This window comes from Oenanthe melanoleuca, chromosome 1, assembly GCF_029582105.1.
Source record: "Oenanthe melanoleuca isolate GR-GAL-2019-014 chromosome 1, OMel1.0, whole genome shotgun sequence".
NCBI classification, from domain to species: Eukaryota; Metazoa; Chordata; class Aves; order Passeriformes; family Muscicapidae; genus Oenanthe; species Oenanthe melanoleuca.
The window spans coordinates 110,794,030-110,808,966 of NC_079333.1; the positions used below are offsets into that span (position 1 = coordinate 110,794,030).

At 45.9% G+C, this 14,937-nt stretch overlaps 2 protein-coding genes across 3 annotated transcripts in view; one reads left to right on the top strand and one right to left on the bottom strand.

Moving 5' to 3' along the window:
- SMIM11 (small integral membrane protein 11) overlaps positions 1-6,003 on the top strand; it is a 36,385-nt gene extending 30,382 nt beyond the window's left edge. For both annotated transcript variants that reach the window (XM_056484856.1, XM_056484894.1), the window contains one exon: positions 5,770-6,003. The gene's annotated coding sequence lies outside the window, so the exon portion shown is untranslated. The remainder of the gene's footprint in view (positions 1-5,769) is intronic.
- An 8,206-nt stretch (positions 6,004-14,209) lies between these two features.
- On the bottom strand, positions 14,210-14,675 carry KCNE1 (potassium voltage-gated channel subfamily E regulatory subunit 1). The gene has a single exon (XM_056484834.1). It carries the CDS (start codon positions 14,646-14,648, stop codon positions 14,268-14,270), a length of 381 nt encoding a protein of 126 aa, XP_056340809.1. The 5' UTR covers positions 14,649-14,675; the 3' UTR covers positions 14,210-14,267.
- Between the last annotated feature and the right edge of the window lie 262 nt (positions 14,676-14,937).

The window sequence follows — 14,937 nt, forward strand, 5'->3', positions numbered from 1 at the left end:
CTTTATAAAAGGGAGCTGCAAACCAAAGTGGGGTGGAGCACGGAGTGGGCAGTGACCCCCATGTATCCCCATTGCTCTATCTGTATAAAATAAAGCAATTTAATTTTGCTGCATATCGAGACTTCTGTCTCGTTTTTAACACCTGCCTGAGCTGGGCTTTGGGGCACACACAGCTCCTGGTCCCGGGTTTTCCCTGCAAGCAGCACAGCTGGGGAGGATGAGAGCTCAGCTGGGCTTTTTGGGGAGAGCTGAGCCGCACAGCAGCCTTTGGGAAGCAGCAGCAGTTGTTAAATTTGTGTTCAGACTTTCCTAAATCTTCCTGTGGGACTCAGCTCCTTTTTTTTTTCCCATGCCAAATCTCCTCTGGTGAACACACAGAGCTTTAAAAGTCTCAGCAGCTCGTGCTGAGCTCCACCTTTGGCCAACAAATGCAGAGATGGGAAGAAAATCAGCAGCAGGAGCTGCTGCCTGGAGGAGAGGAGAGCTCCAGAAAAACTCCCTCATTCCTGGATAACCCCGGTGCTGCCAGGATCAATGTCCTCTCCAAAGTCAGAGTTTCAGAATCTTCCCTGGATTTGATGGATGTTTTTCCTTGGAAAATGAGTCCAGTGGAAATGCGGAAGGGAAGGGAAGGGAAGGGAAGGGAAGGGAAGGGAAGGGAAGGGAAGGGAAGGGAAGGGAAGGGAAGGGAAGGGAAGGGAAGGGAAGGGAAGGGAAGGGAAGGGAAGGGAAGGGAAGGGAAGGGAAGGGAAGGGAAGGGAAGGGAAGGGAAGGGAAGGGAAGGGAAGGGAAGGGAAGGGAAGGGAAGGGAAGGGAAGGGAAGGGAAGGGAAGGGAAGGGAAGGGAAGGGAAGGGAAGGGAAGGGAAGGGAAGGGAAGGGAAGGGAAGGGAAGGGAAGGGAAGGGAAGGGAAGGGGATAAACGTGGATATCAATCCCTTGGAGTGCAATCATCCACACAACGTGGGGGGACGAGGGATTTTGGGGGAGTTCTTTCATTACCAGGGACTCTGTGAGAATTTTCCTGATTCTCTGGGAGAGACACAGAATCCAGGAGTGCAACCCACCCTGGAGAGGAGCTTGATTGCTCATTAACAGCCGTGATTAGTGCCAGCCCCTGAGGGGTGACAGGGGAAGGGCAGGAGGACGGACTCCAGCCAGTGCCAGGAAAAGGTGCAGGATTCCTCCTTGTCCTGGCAGGGCAGAACAGTGGGATCCTAAATCCTCAAAGGGGATCCCACATCCTCAGAGGGGACCCCACATCCTCAGAGGGGATCCCACATTCTCACAGGGGATTCTGCATCCTCAGAGGGGATCCTAAATCCTCAGAGGGGATCCCCCACCCCCCAGCAGGTTCCCAGATCCCCCAGCAGGGTTCCCACACCCAGTCTGGGCTTTTACAAAGGGCTGAGTTTGCAGCAGGAACACCAAGGCCATGAGAAATAAACCTGAGAGTCTTCCAGGGATGCCAAATAAACTGGGAAGTTTCCATCAGTTTTATGGGACACAGTCCCAGCTGAGGATTTGGTTCCCTTATTCCTGAAATTCTTTTTTTTTTTCTTCTTTTTTTTTTTTCTTTTTTTTAACCACACAAGGGAAGGAAACAAGCAAGCAATTGTTTATATTATATATATATATATACACTAAATTATATATATAAGTAAAGTGTGTATATATATATGTATATGTACTAAAATAGGCTATTATATACTAAATATATATATATTATATACTATATATTATATGCTATATATAAGCTATATATGCTTAAATAGGTTATTATATACTAAATATATATATACATATATACTAAATATTATATACTATGTATATATATGCTATATATATACTAAATATTGTATACTATGTATATATATGCTATATATATATATACTAAAGTATATATATAAATAAAGTGTATATATATGTATATGTACTAAAATAGGCTATTATATATTAAATATATATTTCTATTATATACTATATATTATATCCTATATATTGGCTATATATATACTTAAATAGGCTATTATATAGTGTATATATATATACTATATATATACTAAAGTGTATATATATAAGTAAAGTGTATATATATGTATATATACTAAAATAGGCTATTACATACTAAATATATATTATATTATATTATATTATATTATATTATATTATATTATATTATATTATATTATATTATATTATATTATATTATATTATATTATATTATATTATATTATATTATATTATATTATATTATATCCTATATATATTGGCTTATATATATACTTAAATAGGCTATTATGTACTAAATATATATATACTATATATATACTAAAGTATATATATAAGTAAAGTGTGTATATATATGTATATGTACTAAAATAGGCTATTATATACTAAATATATATTTATATTATATATTATATATTATATATTATATATTATATATTATATATTATATATTATATATTATATATTATATATTATATCCTATATATATTGGCTATATATATACTTAAATAGGCTATTATATAGTAAATATATATATAGTAAATATATATTTATATAGTAAATATATATATATTATATACTATATATACATTATATATATATATACTATATATACATTATATATATATTTTATATATATATATATTATATACACGCTATCTATCTATCTATCTATCTATCTATCTATCTATCTATCTATCTAACTATCTATCTATCTATCTATCTATCTATCTATCTATCCTATATATACTATATATTATATACTATAGGTATATATAGGCTGTATATACTAAAATAGGCTATTTTAGTCCTACAATATTGGAACATTTTTGCCTAAATATTGGATTTTAAAGCATCAACACCCTGCCTGGAGCTTAGGAGCTGATGGGAATTAACCCAATCTCTGAGTCCCCTCTTCCAGGAGCGTGGATACCTGGAAGGAAGCAGAGGCAGGACATGAGCAAAGCCCTTTAAAATCCTTTCGAGGTGCTGGAATGGAGGAGGATGCTCAGAGGTGCCTGGACAAGCCCGGATGAGCTGCAGCCTGGAGCATTTCCCAGCCCCGCTCTCCTCCCAGCTTGTTTTCCCTGCTGCCTCCCAGTGACACCAGCGAGGTTTCCTGTCGAGCCAGAGCTGCTGGCCGGGAGGAAATGGGGCACGGGGATGTCTGGATGTGACTCTGCTCACGTGAGGAGCCCTCACCGGGCACTGGGCGCTGGGCATGGCTCACCGCGGCCACCCCGGCACTCCTCCCAAAATAAAATCTGGGTCATGCCCTGGCAGGTGTTGGCTGCAGGAATGAACCTTTCCCAAGGCTGGATGCTGAGAGATGCCCCTTCCCCAGTTCCTCCTGTTCCTCCTCCTCCACAGTGCTTTGGAGTGTCAGGGAAATTCATCCACACACACCTGAGGTTTGTGTCCAAAACTGAGGAGTCCTTTTGGCTTTATTGGAATAGAGAGAGGCCATGGGGCATCCCCTGGGGTCTCTCCAATTTTTGGAGGATGCAGCCTCTTTTTTATCCTATTTTTCCATCTGCATTTCCCTCTCTCTCTCTTTCCCCATTGCTGAGCTACTCGAGAGGCACAGACTTCCCAAACACCTGATACCTGAGATTCCCCTCTAATGTACAACCCTCCCTTTGCATTTTTAATTCTTATACAATTCATGGGTTTCCCCGTTGCTTCTTTCACCTTCTGATATCCAATTTCATTTCCCAGCAAACCTACAGTTTGTTTGTAAAGGCAAATCTCTTTTCCCCTTCATCAATCAGTGGAATCCCTCCCATTGTTTCTTTTCTCTCTCAGTGCTGGTTTTATCTCCCAGCAGACCCTCAGCTCGTTTGTAAAGACAAATCCATCATTCCTCTCAGGAGGGAGAAGCTTTAAGGATCATCCCATTCCCACGGGCAGGAACACCTTTCCCTGCCTCAGGATGCTCCAAGCTGCCCTTGGACACTTCCAGGGGGATATTTTGAGGTTTTGAGCAAGAGCTGGGGGAGATTTCTTAGAGTCTGGAGATGTTTAGGATGGAAAATCCCTTCCCAGGACGCTGCTCGGGCAGGGGCAGGATCTGCCCTGTCTTTCTCTGGTCCCGGTGGTGGCTGAGCCCTCTGGGCTTCCCTGGAGATGCCAGGTTGGAAATTGGGGCTGGGAGCAGCCTGGGGGTGTCCCCAGGGATGGGAAAAATCTTCTCTAAGGTCCCTTCTGAGAGGAATGATGGATTTGTCTTTACAAACAAGCTGTGGATCTGCTGGGAGATAAAACCAGCACTGAGAGGTAAAAGAAACAATGGGAAGGATTCCATTGATGGATGAATGGGAAAAGAGATTTGCCTTTACAAACAAACTGTAGGTTTGCTGAGAAATGAAACTGGATATCAGAAGATGAAAGAAGCAATGGGGGAAACTATGAATTCTGTAAGAATTAAAAATGAAAAGGGAGGGTTGTAGATTAGAGGGAAATCTCAGGTGTCTTAGGGGAGTCTGTGCTCTCAAGTACCTCAGCAATGGGGAAACAGAGAGGGAAATTGGGATAAAAGGAGGCTGAATCCTCCAAAAATTGGAGAGACCCCAGGGGATGCCCCATGGCCTCTCCCTTTATTCCAATAAATCAAAAAGACTCCTCTGTCTCCTTTTTGGGCATGAACCCCTGGTGTTTGTGGATTAATTTCCCTGACACTTCCAACCCAGAGCACTCCAGGATTCCGTGGATGGTCCCAGTGCAGGTCAGAGCAGCTCATGGATCCCATTCCCCATTCTGGGTGTGATTCCCAGGACTGTCTGTCTCTCACCATCCTCAGTGTAGGTGTGAGGAAAAACTAAAGCTCCAGAGAATCCTGCAGGATTTATCCAGAGCACTCCCTCAGCCTGATCTTGCTCCAGTTCAGTTGGTTTCTTTCTTATTTTTTATTTTTTTTCCAGCATGATTGGCTCTGAAGCATTCAGCTTTCTCACAAACTCCCCAGGACAGACCTCCACAGATTTTGCTGCTTTCCTTCCATTTTCAGACCCTCCCTTTGCCACAAAATTCCATTTTTTGATGCTGCTGTGACCCCATGGGCAGTTGGGCATTTCTAAATCCACAGGGGTTGGGAACAGCTGGATGGGATCTGCCCAGGAAGTCCCAGAAATGGAAGCAGGAGGTCTCAGAGCAGAAATATTTGGGATCTGGGAAGAGCTCTGGGATGAGCTGTCCCTGACACTGGAATTCCTGGGTTCCTCTTGCCCTTCTCCTGAAGATTTCCAGGTAAAATGGGTCCATCTGAGCCCCCTGCCCTGGGATTTAATGGGTATTCCCAGAACAGGCACTGGTGACCTACTGGGACACACTGGTGTGGTCCCTGCAGGAGGTGCAGGCTCATCCTCCCCCTGGAATGGGAAATTTCATGGAATAAACCCCATTAAACTTATGGAATAAACCCCCCTGGAATGGGAAATTTCATGGAATAAACTCCATTAAACTTATGGAATAAACCCCCCTGGAATGGGAAATTTCATGGAATAAACCCCATTAAACTTATGGAATAAATCCCCCTGGAATGGGAAATTTAATGGAATAAAACCCATTAAACTTATGGAATAAACCCCCCTGGAATGGGAAATTTCATGGGATAAAACCCATTAAACTTATGGAATAAACCCCCCTGGAATGGGAAATTTCATGGGATAAAACCCATTAAACTGATGGAATGAACCCACAAACACATCTGGTAAGCACAGCAGGTTGGGACAGCTCATTTCTCCTTCTTGAAAATGCCACAGGCAGCTTCATTCTCTGCAATGAATTCCCGAAAATTGCCAGGTCACCAGGAGCCTGCCAGGACCTGTCCTGTGGCACAGGAGGAGCCCCAGCCTGTTCCTGATCCCAGCCCATCCCAAATCCTGGCTCACAGCCACTTCCAGCTCCTGCCGCTGTGACTCAGCCCTGGCAGCAAAACTCATCACCCTTTAATTGAGCCTGGGGAACAAACACAATAAAAATGATAAAACAATGAATTGAGTTAATCAGTGCCGGTTTCTTTGGCCTCGTGTCCACGTTTTGGGCTCGGCTCCAGGCACACGACAGCAGAGTCACCTCCAGGGCAGAGTGGAGGTGCTGCCACTCCCATCCTGTGCTTCACATCCTGTTTCCAGATCATTAAGGAGCCCTCGGCCAGGACAACATCACCTGGGGACAGCCAGGGCAGCAGGGGAGGGGGAGCTGGGCAGGAAAAATCAACCTTGGCTTGCTCAGAAAGATCCCAGAGTTAAAAAAAAAAAAAAATAAAAAAAGAACAGCTCACCTCACTCTCAAAAATTCAGCAGAGCTTTCAGGATGAAAGGATGGGCAAAGGTTGAACTACAGAGATTTACAGAGAGTGAGAAAATTTGCTGTGTTTCTGGAGGTATTGGAATCTTTCATGTCTTCCCTTTTGAATTTTCCTTCATTTGTTCTCAATCTACGTTGTCTCAAATCACCCACAACTTGTTCCATTTTTCCCACTTTCTCCCATTTTCCACTGTTTAGCAGACTTCAGTGTTATGACTTAATTTAAAATAAATCTTAGTCTGCAGCACAGGGAATTTTTCTTTTGAATGTTGATAGTAATAATATAAAATAGCTAATACATTATTATTTTGAAAATGCAAAGGAAGTTTAAGGAAGTTGCATTTCTGGAAGTGCACCTTGCAGGCTCATCCTCCTCCTGGAATAGGAAATTTAATGGAATAAAACCCATTAAACTGATGGAATGAACCCACAAACACATCTGGTAAGCACAGCAGGTTGTTCTCCGTTTTGAAAATTCCACAGGCAGCTTCATTCTCTTCACATCCCTGAAAAATCCAGTGGATAAATAAAGAGGAGAAGCTGGAGCAGGGAATGTGCTCCTGTGTTGGTTCCCACTGAAGGAAATTCAGGAGGGAAGAGGAAACCTGCCCAGAGCTGGAGAAAAGAAGGATCCCTCAGAGTTCCTGGTGATTTCTCCATTTCAGTGACTTCTGGGAGTGGAAATGAGGAGCAAAAAGCACATGGAAAAATCCAGGAGAGGCTTTTTAATGTGCAGAGGTTGGGTTAAATTATTTTTGATTAAATAAAAACTCTGTTTCTATTGCCTGTGTTGTGCACTGAGCTGTGCAGCACCTCTGGGATTGGAGCAAGAGCAAACCAGGGAATATCCTGAGCTGGAAGGGACCCACAGGGATTGAATCCAGCCCCTGGCCCTGCCCAGCATCCCATCCTGGGCATCCCTGGCACAGGTGCCCAAATGCTCCTGGAGCTCTGCCATGAGCCAGGTGTTTCCCAGCTTCTTGCTTCTACTCAAAATGCCTTTTTTCCTGTCACAATCCCTTTCTCCAGGTCAGGATCTGGATGGAAACACAGCTGGGCTGGTGGTAGAGAGAGTAATTCCCTTTTTTTTTTTTTTTAAGGAGAAGCCAGAAACAGAAGGAGAACAGAGGGTGAATTTTGGGTCCTGGGTAAATCCCTGAGTGATGTCCGTGGTGGTTTTCCTATTCCTGCACCACAACCTTTGCATATTAAGGTGAAAAAAAGAAAATAAAATTTTGGGGAGGGTTGGATGTTTTATGCCTCAGGGTCCAATCCAGCCCCGAGTCCCTGGGAATGGGGAAGTCCCAGAGTGGAATGGGAAGGACCTGCAGGTGCAGGGCTGGGGTGAGATCCTTGTCTGCACCCTTTTCCCAGCTCCCTTTGGCACTGCTGGGTGGGAAGCAGAAAATAAAGCCTTGAGAAAACCCTGCCAGGACGGAAAGTCCTGGAAGTCCCTGAAGGTGGCTGGATAAAGATCCCAGGCTGGAGGTTCACAGCAGTGCTGAATCCATGCCCTGAGAAATCCCTGCTGCCACTGGAGCTGGAGGTCACAGGGAAAGAGGAAACAGAGCTCAGGAACAATGGGAGAGATGCTGGTGATAGGGCTGGGAGAGGGGGCAGGGAAACCTGGAGAGGGGTGGGAATGGAATGGTGGGAGGCAGGGACAGAGCTGGGGGCTGTGCCAAAAGAGAATTCCCTGGGGATCAAAAACTGGGGATCAACCCCTGATCCTCAGGGTTAAATCACAGAATTCCAGGCTGGCTTGGGTTGGAAAGGACCTTAAAGTTCATCCCATTCCAACAGAAACCATGGCAGGGACACCTCCCACTGTCCCAGGCTGCTCCAGCCCCAGTGTCCAGCCTGGCCTTGGGCACTGCCAGGGATCCAGGGGCAGCCACAGCTGCTCTGGGAATTCCATCCCAGCCCCTGCCAGGGAACAATTCCCAAGATCCCACCAAATCCTACTTTGAAGCCATTCCCTGTGTCCTGTCCCTCCATTCCCTGTGTCCTGTCCCTCCATTCCCTGTGTCTGTCCCTCCATTCCCTGTGTCCTGTCCCTCCATTCCCTGTGTCCTGTCCCTCCAGCCCTTGGCAATTGTCTCTCTCCATGTTTCCTGCAGCTCCTTCAGGCCCTGCAAGGCCACCCTGAGCTCAGCCCAAAGCTTCTCCTGTGCAGGTGAACAATCCCAGCTGTGCCAGCCTTTCCTCCCAGCAGAGCTGCTCCATCCCTCTGCTCATCCTGCTGCTCCTCTGGGCTCTGCAGCAGCTCCAGCTCCTCCCTGGGCTGGGACAGGGCTGGGGCAGCTCTGCAGGTGGGGTCACACCTGGGGGGGCTCAGGGGCACAATCCCAATGCCAATCCCAACCCCAATCCCTCTCCTGATCCCACAGTGGGCACAGGGGGCTCTGGGATGGGCACGTCCATCAGCTCCATCTGCTCATCCCAGCCTGGATTCATCCCAGGGTTATCCCAACTCAAGTCCTGCCCTGGTTAAACCTCATGGGATTGCCATGGGCACTCCTGGAGCTGGCCCAGGTCCCTCTGGAGTCCCCCCAGGGCAGCTCCTCCTCATTGCTGGTGGCTCCTGAGCTGCTGCTGCTCCCTGCAGCCACCCCCTGAGAAAAGCTCCCTGCAGCTTTCACAGGAGCTCCAGCTGGGGCAGCAGCCTGGGGACCGAGTTTGGGTCAGTGATAACAACGTGTAAAACTGAAACAGGATGCCAGAGAAATATTACACGAGATAAGAGCAGTTATCAGCTGTAAAGAATGTTCTGCTCGCTTCTGATTGCTCCTATCTTCTATTTTTATCAGTTTCCTCCTGCTTGTCTCCGAACAAGTTTCCAGATTTAGCAGGTCTGACCCGGCCAGCTGCAAATAAAGATATAACTGAAATATAGCACTGATAACTCCAAATGGCACAGGGGAGCTCAGACTCACACAGCCTTTGGCTGGGAAGGGTTTGCCAGCTGGATTTTTCATCCCAGCCCTGCAGCTCTGAGGATTTCTGCTGGTAAAATCCAAATCCTGCTGCAGCTGCAAGTTCTCCATGAGATGGGAAATCAGAGCTTGGAGTTGTCCAGGATGGGGAGGGCAAAGGGTGAGCCCTGAATCTCAGCGTGTCAGAGCTGCCTCAGGTCAGCACAGACTGGCTTCCCTGGCTCTGGGCTAGAAATACAGGGATAGAAACATCTGGAAATAAACATCTGGATAGAAATAACTGGATATAAACACCTGGGAATAAATACCTGGATAGAAACACCTGGAAATAAATATCTGGATATAAATACCTGGATATAAACACCTGGGAATAAATACCTGGATAGAAACACCTGGAAATAAACATCTGCATATAAAGACCTGGATATAAATACCTGGAAATAAACACCTGGATAGAAACATCTGGATAGAAACACCTGGAAATAAATACCTGGGTATAAATACCTGGATATAAACACCTGGGAATAAATACCTGGATAGAAACACCTGGAAATAAATACCTGGATATAAATACCTGGAAATAAACAGCTGGGTAGAAACACCTGGATAGAAACACCTGAATATAAATACCTGGATATAAACATATGGGAATAAACACCTGGATAGAAAGACCAGGAAATAAATATCTGGATAGAAACACCTGGATAGAAACACCTGGAAATTAATACCTGGAAATAAACACCTGGATAGAAACACCTGGAAATAAACATCTGGATAGAAATGCCTGGATAGAAACACCTGGAAATAAACAGCTGGAAATAAATACCTGGATAGAAACACCTGGGAATAAATACCTGGGAATAAACCCCTGCATATAAACACCTGGGAATAAACACCTAGAAATAAACACCTGGATAGAAACACCTGGAAATTAATACCTGGAAAAAACACCTGGAAATAAACATCTGGATAGAAATGCCTGGATAGAAACACCTGGGAATAAACACCTGCATATAAACACCTGGGAATAAACATCTGCATATAAACACCTGGAGTCATCCCTTGGATAGATTTCCCTCAGCTTTGCACTCAGCTTTTCTCCCAGCTGGAATTGGCTCCTGGCTGTCCCAAAGCTGAGCCTGCCCCACTCTCACACCTCTGTGGGACTGGATTTATTGTGGGCAGCTGGGGGCAGGTTCCAAACTGAGAGAAGGATTGGATTTGAGGCTGGGCACTGCCAGGGATCCAGGGAACAATTCCTAATTCCCAGTATCCCATCAAACCCTACTCTGCAGCCATTCCCTGTGTCCTGTCCCAGCCCCTCTCCAGCTCTCCTGGATCCCTCCAGGCCCTGCCAGGGGCTGCAGGGGAGGGAGCAGTGCTGGCATCGCTGCTCCCAACTCCCAGCCTCTCCCTGGGGGCTGCAAACCCCGGGAGTCAGCCCCAGGAGGGGAATTTGCTGCTGATATTTGAATATTTGTGCAGGTGTGGGTGCCCTGGGAGAGATCCCAGCACCTGCTCAGTCGGGTGGAGAGAGGGGACGGGTGAGTGGGTGCCCCCCCCTCTGAGCCTGCCGAACAGGTTGGGAGGAAAAAACAACATCTGTGCTTGAAATTCAGATTTTATTGCTTTCTACAAGTGGAAAAAACAGGGGGGAGGGAGATATCTGCAAGACTGTCATGGGAATGCACAACAGGCACCGAGGGTGGCACAGCAAAGCTGAGCTCTGAGACCTCCCCTCTTTTTAAATTGCAATTAAATAAAAAGGCAGAGCTGCTTAAAGAACAAAAAAAAAAAAAAAAAAAAAGGGATACAATTAATGCTGAGCATCACCCTCCTCACAAATAAACCCCCCTGGAGCTACGAAAATTAAATGGCCCAAAATTTATTTTATTAAAATAAAAATGACCCAAAATTTGTCTCATGAAAATAAAATGGCCCAAAATTTATTTTATTAAAATAAAAATGACCCAAAATTTGTCTCATGAAAATAAAATGATTCAAAATTTGTTTCATGAAAATAAAATGACCCAAAATTTGTCTCATGAAAATTAAACGACCCAAAATTTATTTTATGAAAATAAAATGACCCAAAATCCCTGAAAATACCTGAGGTGGAGGGAGAGCTGCAGGAGGGAGCCCTGGGGACAAGTTTAATTCAAGGGGTTTAATGTCATGGAAGGTTTTGATGTTTTCATGAATTAAAGGTTCTAATTAATTAAAGGGTTTAATGCCATTAAAGGCAGTTTTTGGCAATTTTCACGAATTAAAGGTTTTAATTGATTAAAGGGTTTAATGCCATTAAAGGCAGTTTTTGGTCATTTTCACGAATTAAAAGTTTTAATTAATTAATGGGTTTAATGCCATTAAAGGCAGTTTTTGGTAATTTTGATGAATTAAAGGTTTTAATTAATTAATGGGTTTAATGCCATTAAAGGCAGTTTTTGGTGCAAGTTTAAGCCAAGTCCAGGACCTGGCTCTGCAGATCCTCTCCCTGGGCAAATCCTAACCAGTGAGATCCCAAAAGAGCAGTGCCCAAGCTGAGAAATCAACATTTTTCCAAATCTGGGTTTCCATTCCTCTAGAGGAAAAAGTGACTGGGATAATTAAACTGCTGGAGATTTTCCAAGCTGCTCCAGACACCAAAAATGTGGATCTTGTCTTCAGCTTAATGGCAGGCACTATATATAAATATCTTTTTTAAAAACCACCCCTGTGTTTTGAGTGTCCTGAGTGTTCTGGGAACCCAGAACAGCTGGGATTCTATTTAGGTGGAAGTGCAGAGCTAAAGAAGAGCCTGGAAAAGGCATTGGGATTGGAATTTGGGAATGTTGCCCACACCCATGGCACAGACCCCGTGGGCTGCTCAGTCTTTGCACATGTATTTTGCTGCCAGGATCAAATGGGATCAAATCCCATCCATGGGAGGGAAATTAAATTGACAGCAAGACCAGTTTGGGAGACCTGCTAGGAATCACAATCATGGAATCACTGAGGTTGGAAAAGCCCTCCAAGACCTTTAAGTCCAACCCTAAACCCAGCATTAAACCATGTCCCCAAGTGCCACTCCCAGCACAGTCACTAAAGTTTCCCTCCAAAGTCTGGGTTCTTCCACGGGAATATTTTCCAGGAAAAAAAAAATTGAAAACTTTTCCTAGTATTGTATCACTGACAGGGGCATGATTCTGAAGGGAATAGTAGCATTGTACAATTTATAAAATCATTATTCTAAGCTGGACAAAAACACAAAAGAAATCTTTCAGCTGCTTTTTCTTGAGAGAATTTGGTCTTTCTGGAAAATGATTGTCTAAGCCATGCTTGGCAGTGAACACCCTGCCCTGTTTGGTTCTAATGAAATCCTAATTAGGCTCTAATTTCACACCAGCAACACCAAGATTTGCCTTTGTAGAGAATCAGAGAATCCCAGAATGGTTTGGGCTGGGAGGGAGATAAAGCTCATCCCATCCATGGCAGGGACACCTCCCACTGTCCCAGGCTGCTCCAGCCCCAGTGTCCAACCTGGAACTGAACATTCCAGGGATCCAGGGGCAGCCACAGCTGCTCTGGCAATTCCTGCCCACCCTGCCAGGGCTGGGCTTATTCCCAAAATCCCTCCCAGCCTGAGGTTCTGCTCAGGAGGTGAAGCTGATGAATCCACGATAATTCCATGGGATCCCGAGTTTGTCCCCATGGTGACTCCAACACGACTGGGGCAGCCCTGGCACATCCCAGAGCCACCAGCTCCACCAGCCCTGCTCCTGAGCCTGGCCAGCTCCTGTCCTGGCTCTGCAGGAGCACCAGCAGCTCCCCTGGCAGCACCTCTGGACACTGCTGGAAGCCAAGGAAAATTCCAGCCAGGCCTTTTCCCGGGTTCTGAGCTGTCTTAGCTCCAGCTCAGATTCTCTCCCAGGCTGTGAAACTCTCCCAGCTCCAGCCAGGATTCTTTCCCAGGATGACAGTTTTCTCACAGATGGAAGGGAATTAATAACACAGCTTGGCACCTGGTGTTGACTGTGGGACAGTGCACGATGTGCCTGACGTGGGGTGTTTTCTTCTGTTGCCCAATGAATTACTGTCCTGTCCTAAATTCACAAACCATCCTATAAATATAGGGTATATTGGATAGAAATATTCAATAAAGTGCTTTTTTTGCCCAAGAAGAAGTGTGTTGCTATTACTATTCACTCCTAGCTCAACAGTGACAAGCATCACTGTCTTGGGTTGCAATAAAGGACATGGCCAGAAATGTACTGGAATTGACAGAAATGTGAATTCTGTCCCCATCTTTTGGAACCAGCTGGGGCAGTGCCCCTGATCTCCTGGCACACATTATCTGCTCATGGGCCATCTTTAAACCAGCTGGGCAATCATCTTTATCTTCCCACAGCCCATCCTCCCTCCAGGAGATATCTCCTGTTCATGGCCACTGAGTCCCAGGGCATGACTGATAAAATTCCATCATCCCATGGGAGATGCTCCAGCCAGGGGAGGAGCCAAGCCTTTCCTACCCAGATAAAAACTGAGATTTGGGACACCAAGGAACCTTCTTCCCACTGGATTCCAGAGGAAAACCAGACCTTTGCACATCATCCCTGGAGCTTCAGAGGAAACTGCACCTTCTCCAGGAGCACTGCTCCAGCTGAACCACATCTGCCCCTGCAGGAGGATGCAGCCACCATTGAATGGGACTGTGCCAACACCCTGACTGACTGACGGGTGTCAGCTTGGATTCTGACTCTGGCAGGGCTGGGATTGTTCTGTGTAATACTGCATTGCTATTTTAATTTTCCTAGTAAAGAACTGTTATTCCTAATTCCCATCTCTTTGCCTGGGAGCCCCTTAATTTCACAATTATAATAATAATTTGGAGGGAGGGAGTTTACATTCTCCATTTCCAAGAGCAGCTCCTGCCTGTATTGGCAGACACCTGTCCTTCACACCAGGACAACCACCCACATCATCCCTGCACCACTCACAACCCTTTCTCTAGGAAAATCCCAGGAAAATCCCTTCCCCTAGGCAGATTTCTCCTCGGGGATCTTGCTGCCCGGCTGCTCCACGGCCAGCTGGTTCTCCAGGACGCAGCAGAGTTTGTAGTTCTCGATGATCTTGTGCCGGAGGTTCAGCCTGTCCTGCCGGTGCCAGGTGTCGGCAGCGATGTCGGTGCTGTAGGGGTCGGGGGGCCCCTCGAGGCGCCGCGCCCGCAGGTTGGTCACCAGCACCCCCACGGTGAAGAACCCCAACAGCCCCAGCATCAGCAGCACGTAGAGGATCTCCAGGCTGCTGCTGGCGCTGCTCACCCCAGCAGGGGAGGAGCTGTTGCTCTGCTCCAGGCACTTCTGCAGCAGTTTGGACAGGAGCAGGTTCAGGGCTGTGCTGTTGGACAGCACCAACATCTCGATTTTCTGTCCTCAGAGATGATGCCTTCCTTGGGCTAGAAAAGGATAAAAATCAGATCAGGATGGGATTTCCTCTGTCTCCCTTTCCTGGTTTCCCTCCTCTTGGGTTGCAGTACAGGATGTGCCCAGCAATGTGAATTCTGTCCCCATCTGTTAACCCAGCTGGGGCAGTGCCCCTGATCTCCTGGCACACATTATCTGCTCATGGGCCATCTTTAAACCAGCTGGGCAATCATCTTTATCTTCCCACAGCCCATCCTCCCTCCAGGAGATATCTCCTGTTCAT

What these genes read in the sequence shown, in the direction of transcription:
- KCNE1 (XM_056484834.1), bottom strand. Translation starts at nt 14,648, where the DNA reads ATGTTGGTGCTGTCCAACAGCACAGCCCTGAACCTGCTCCTGTCCAAA.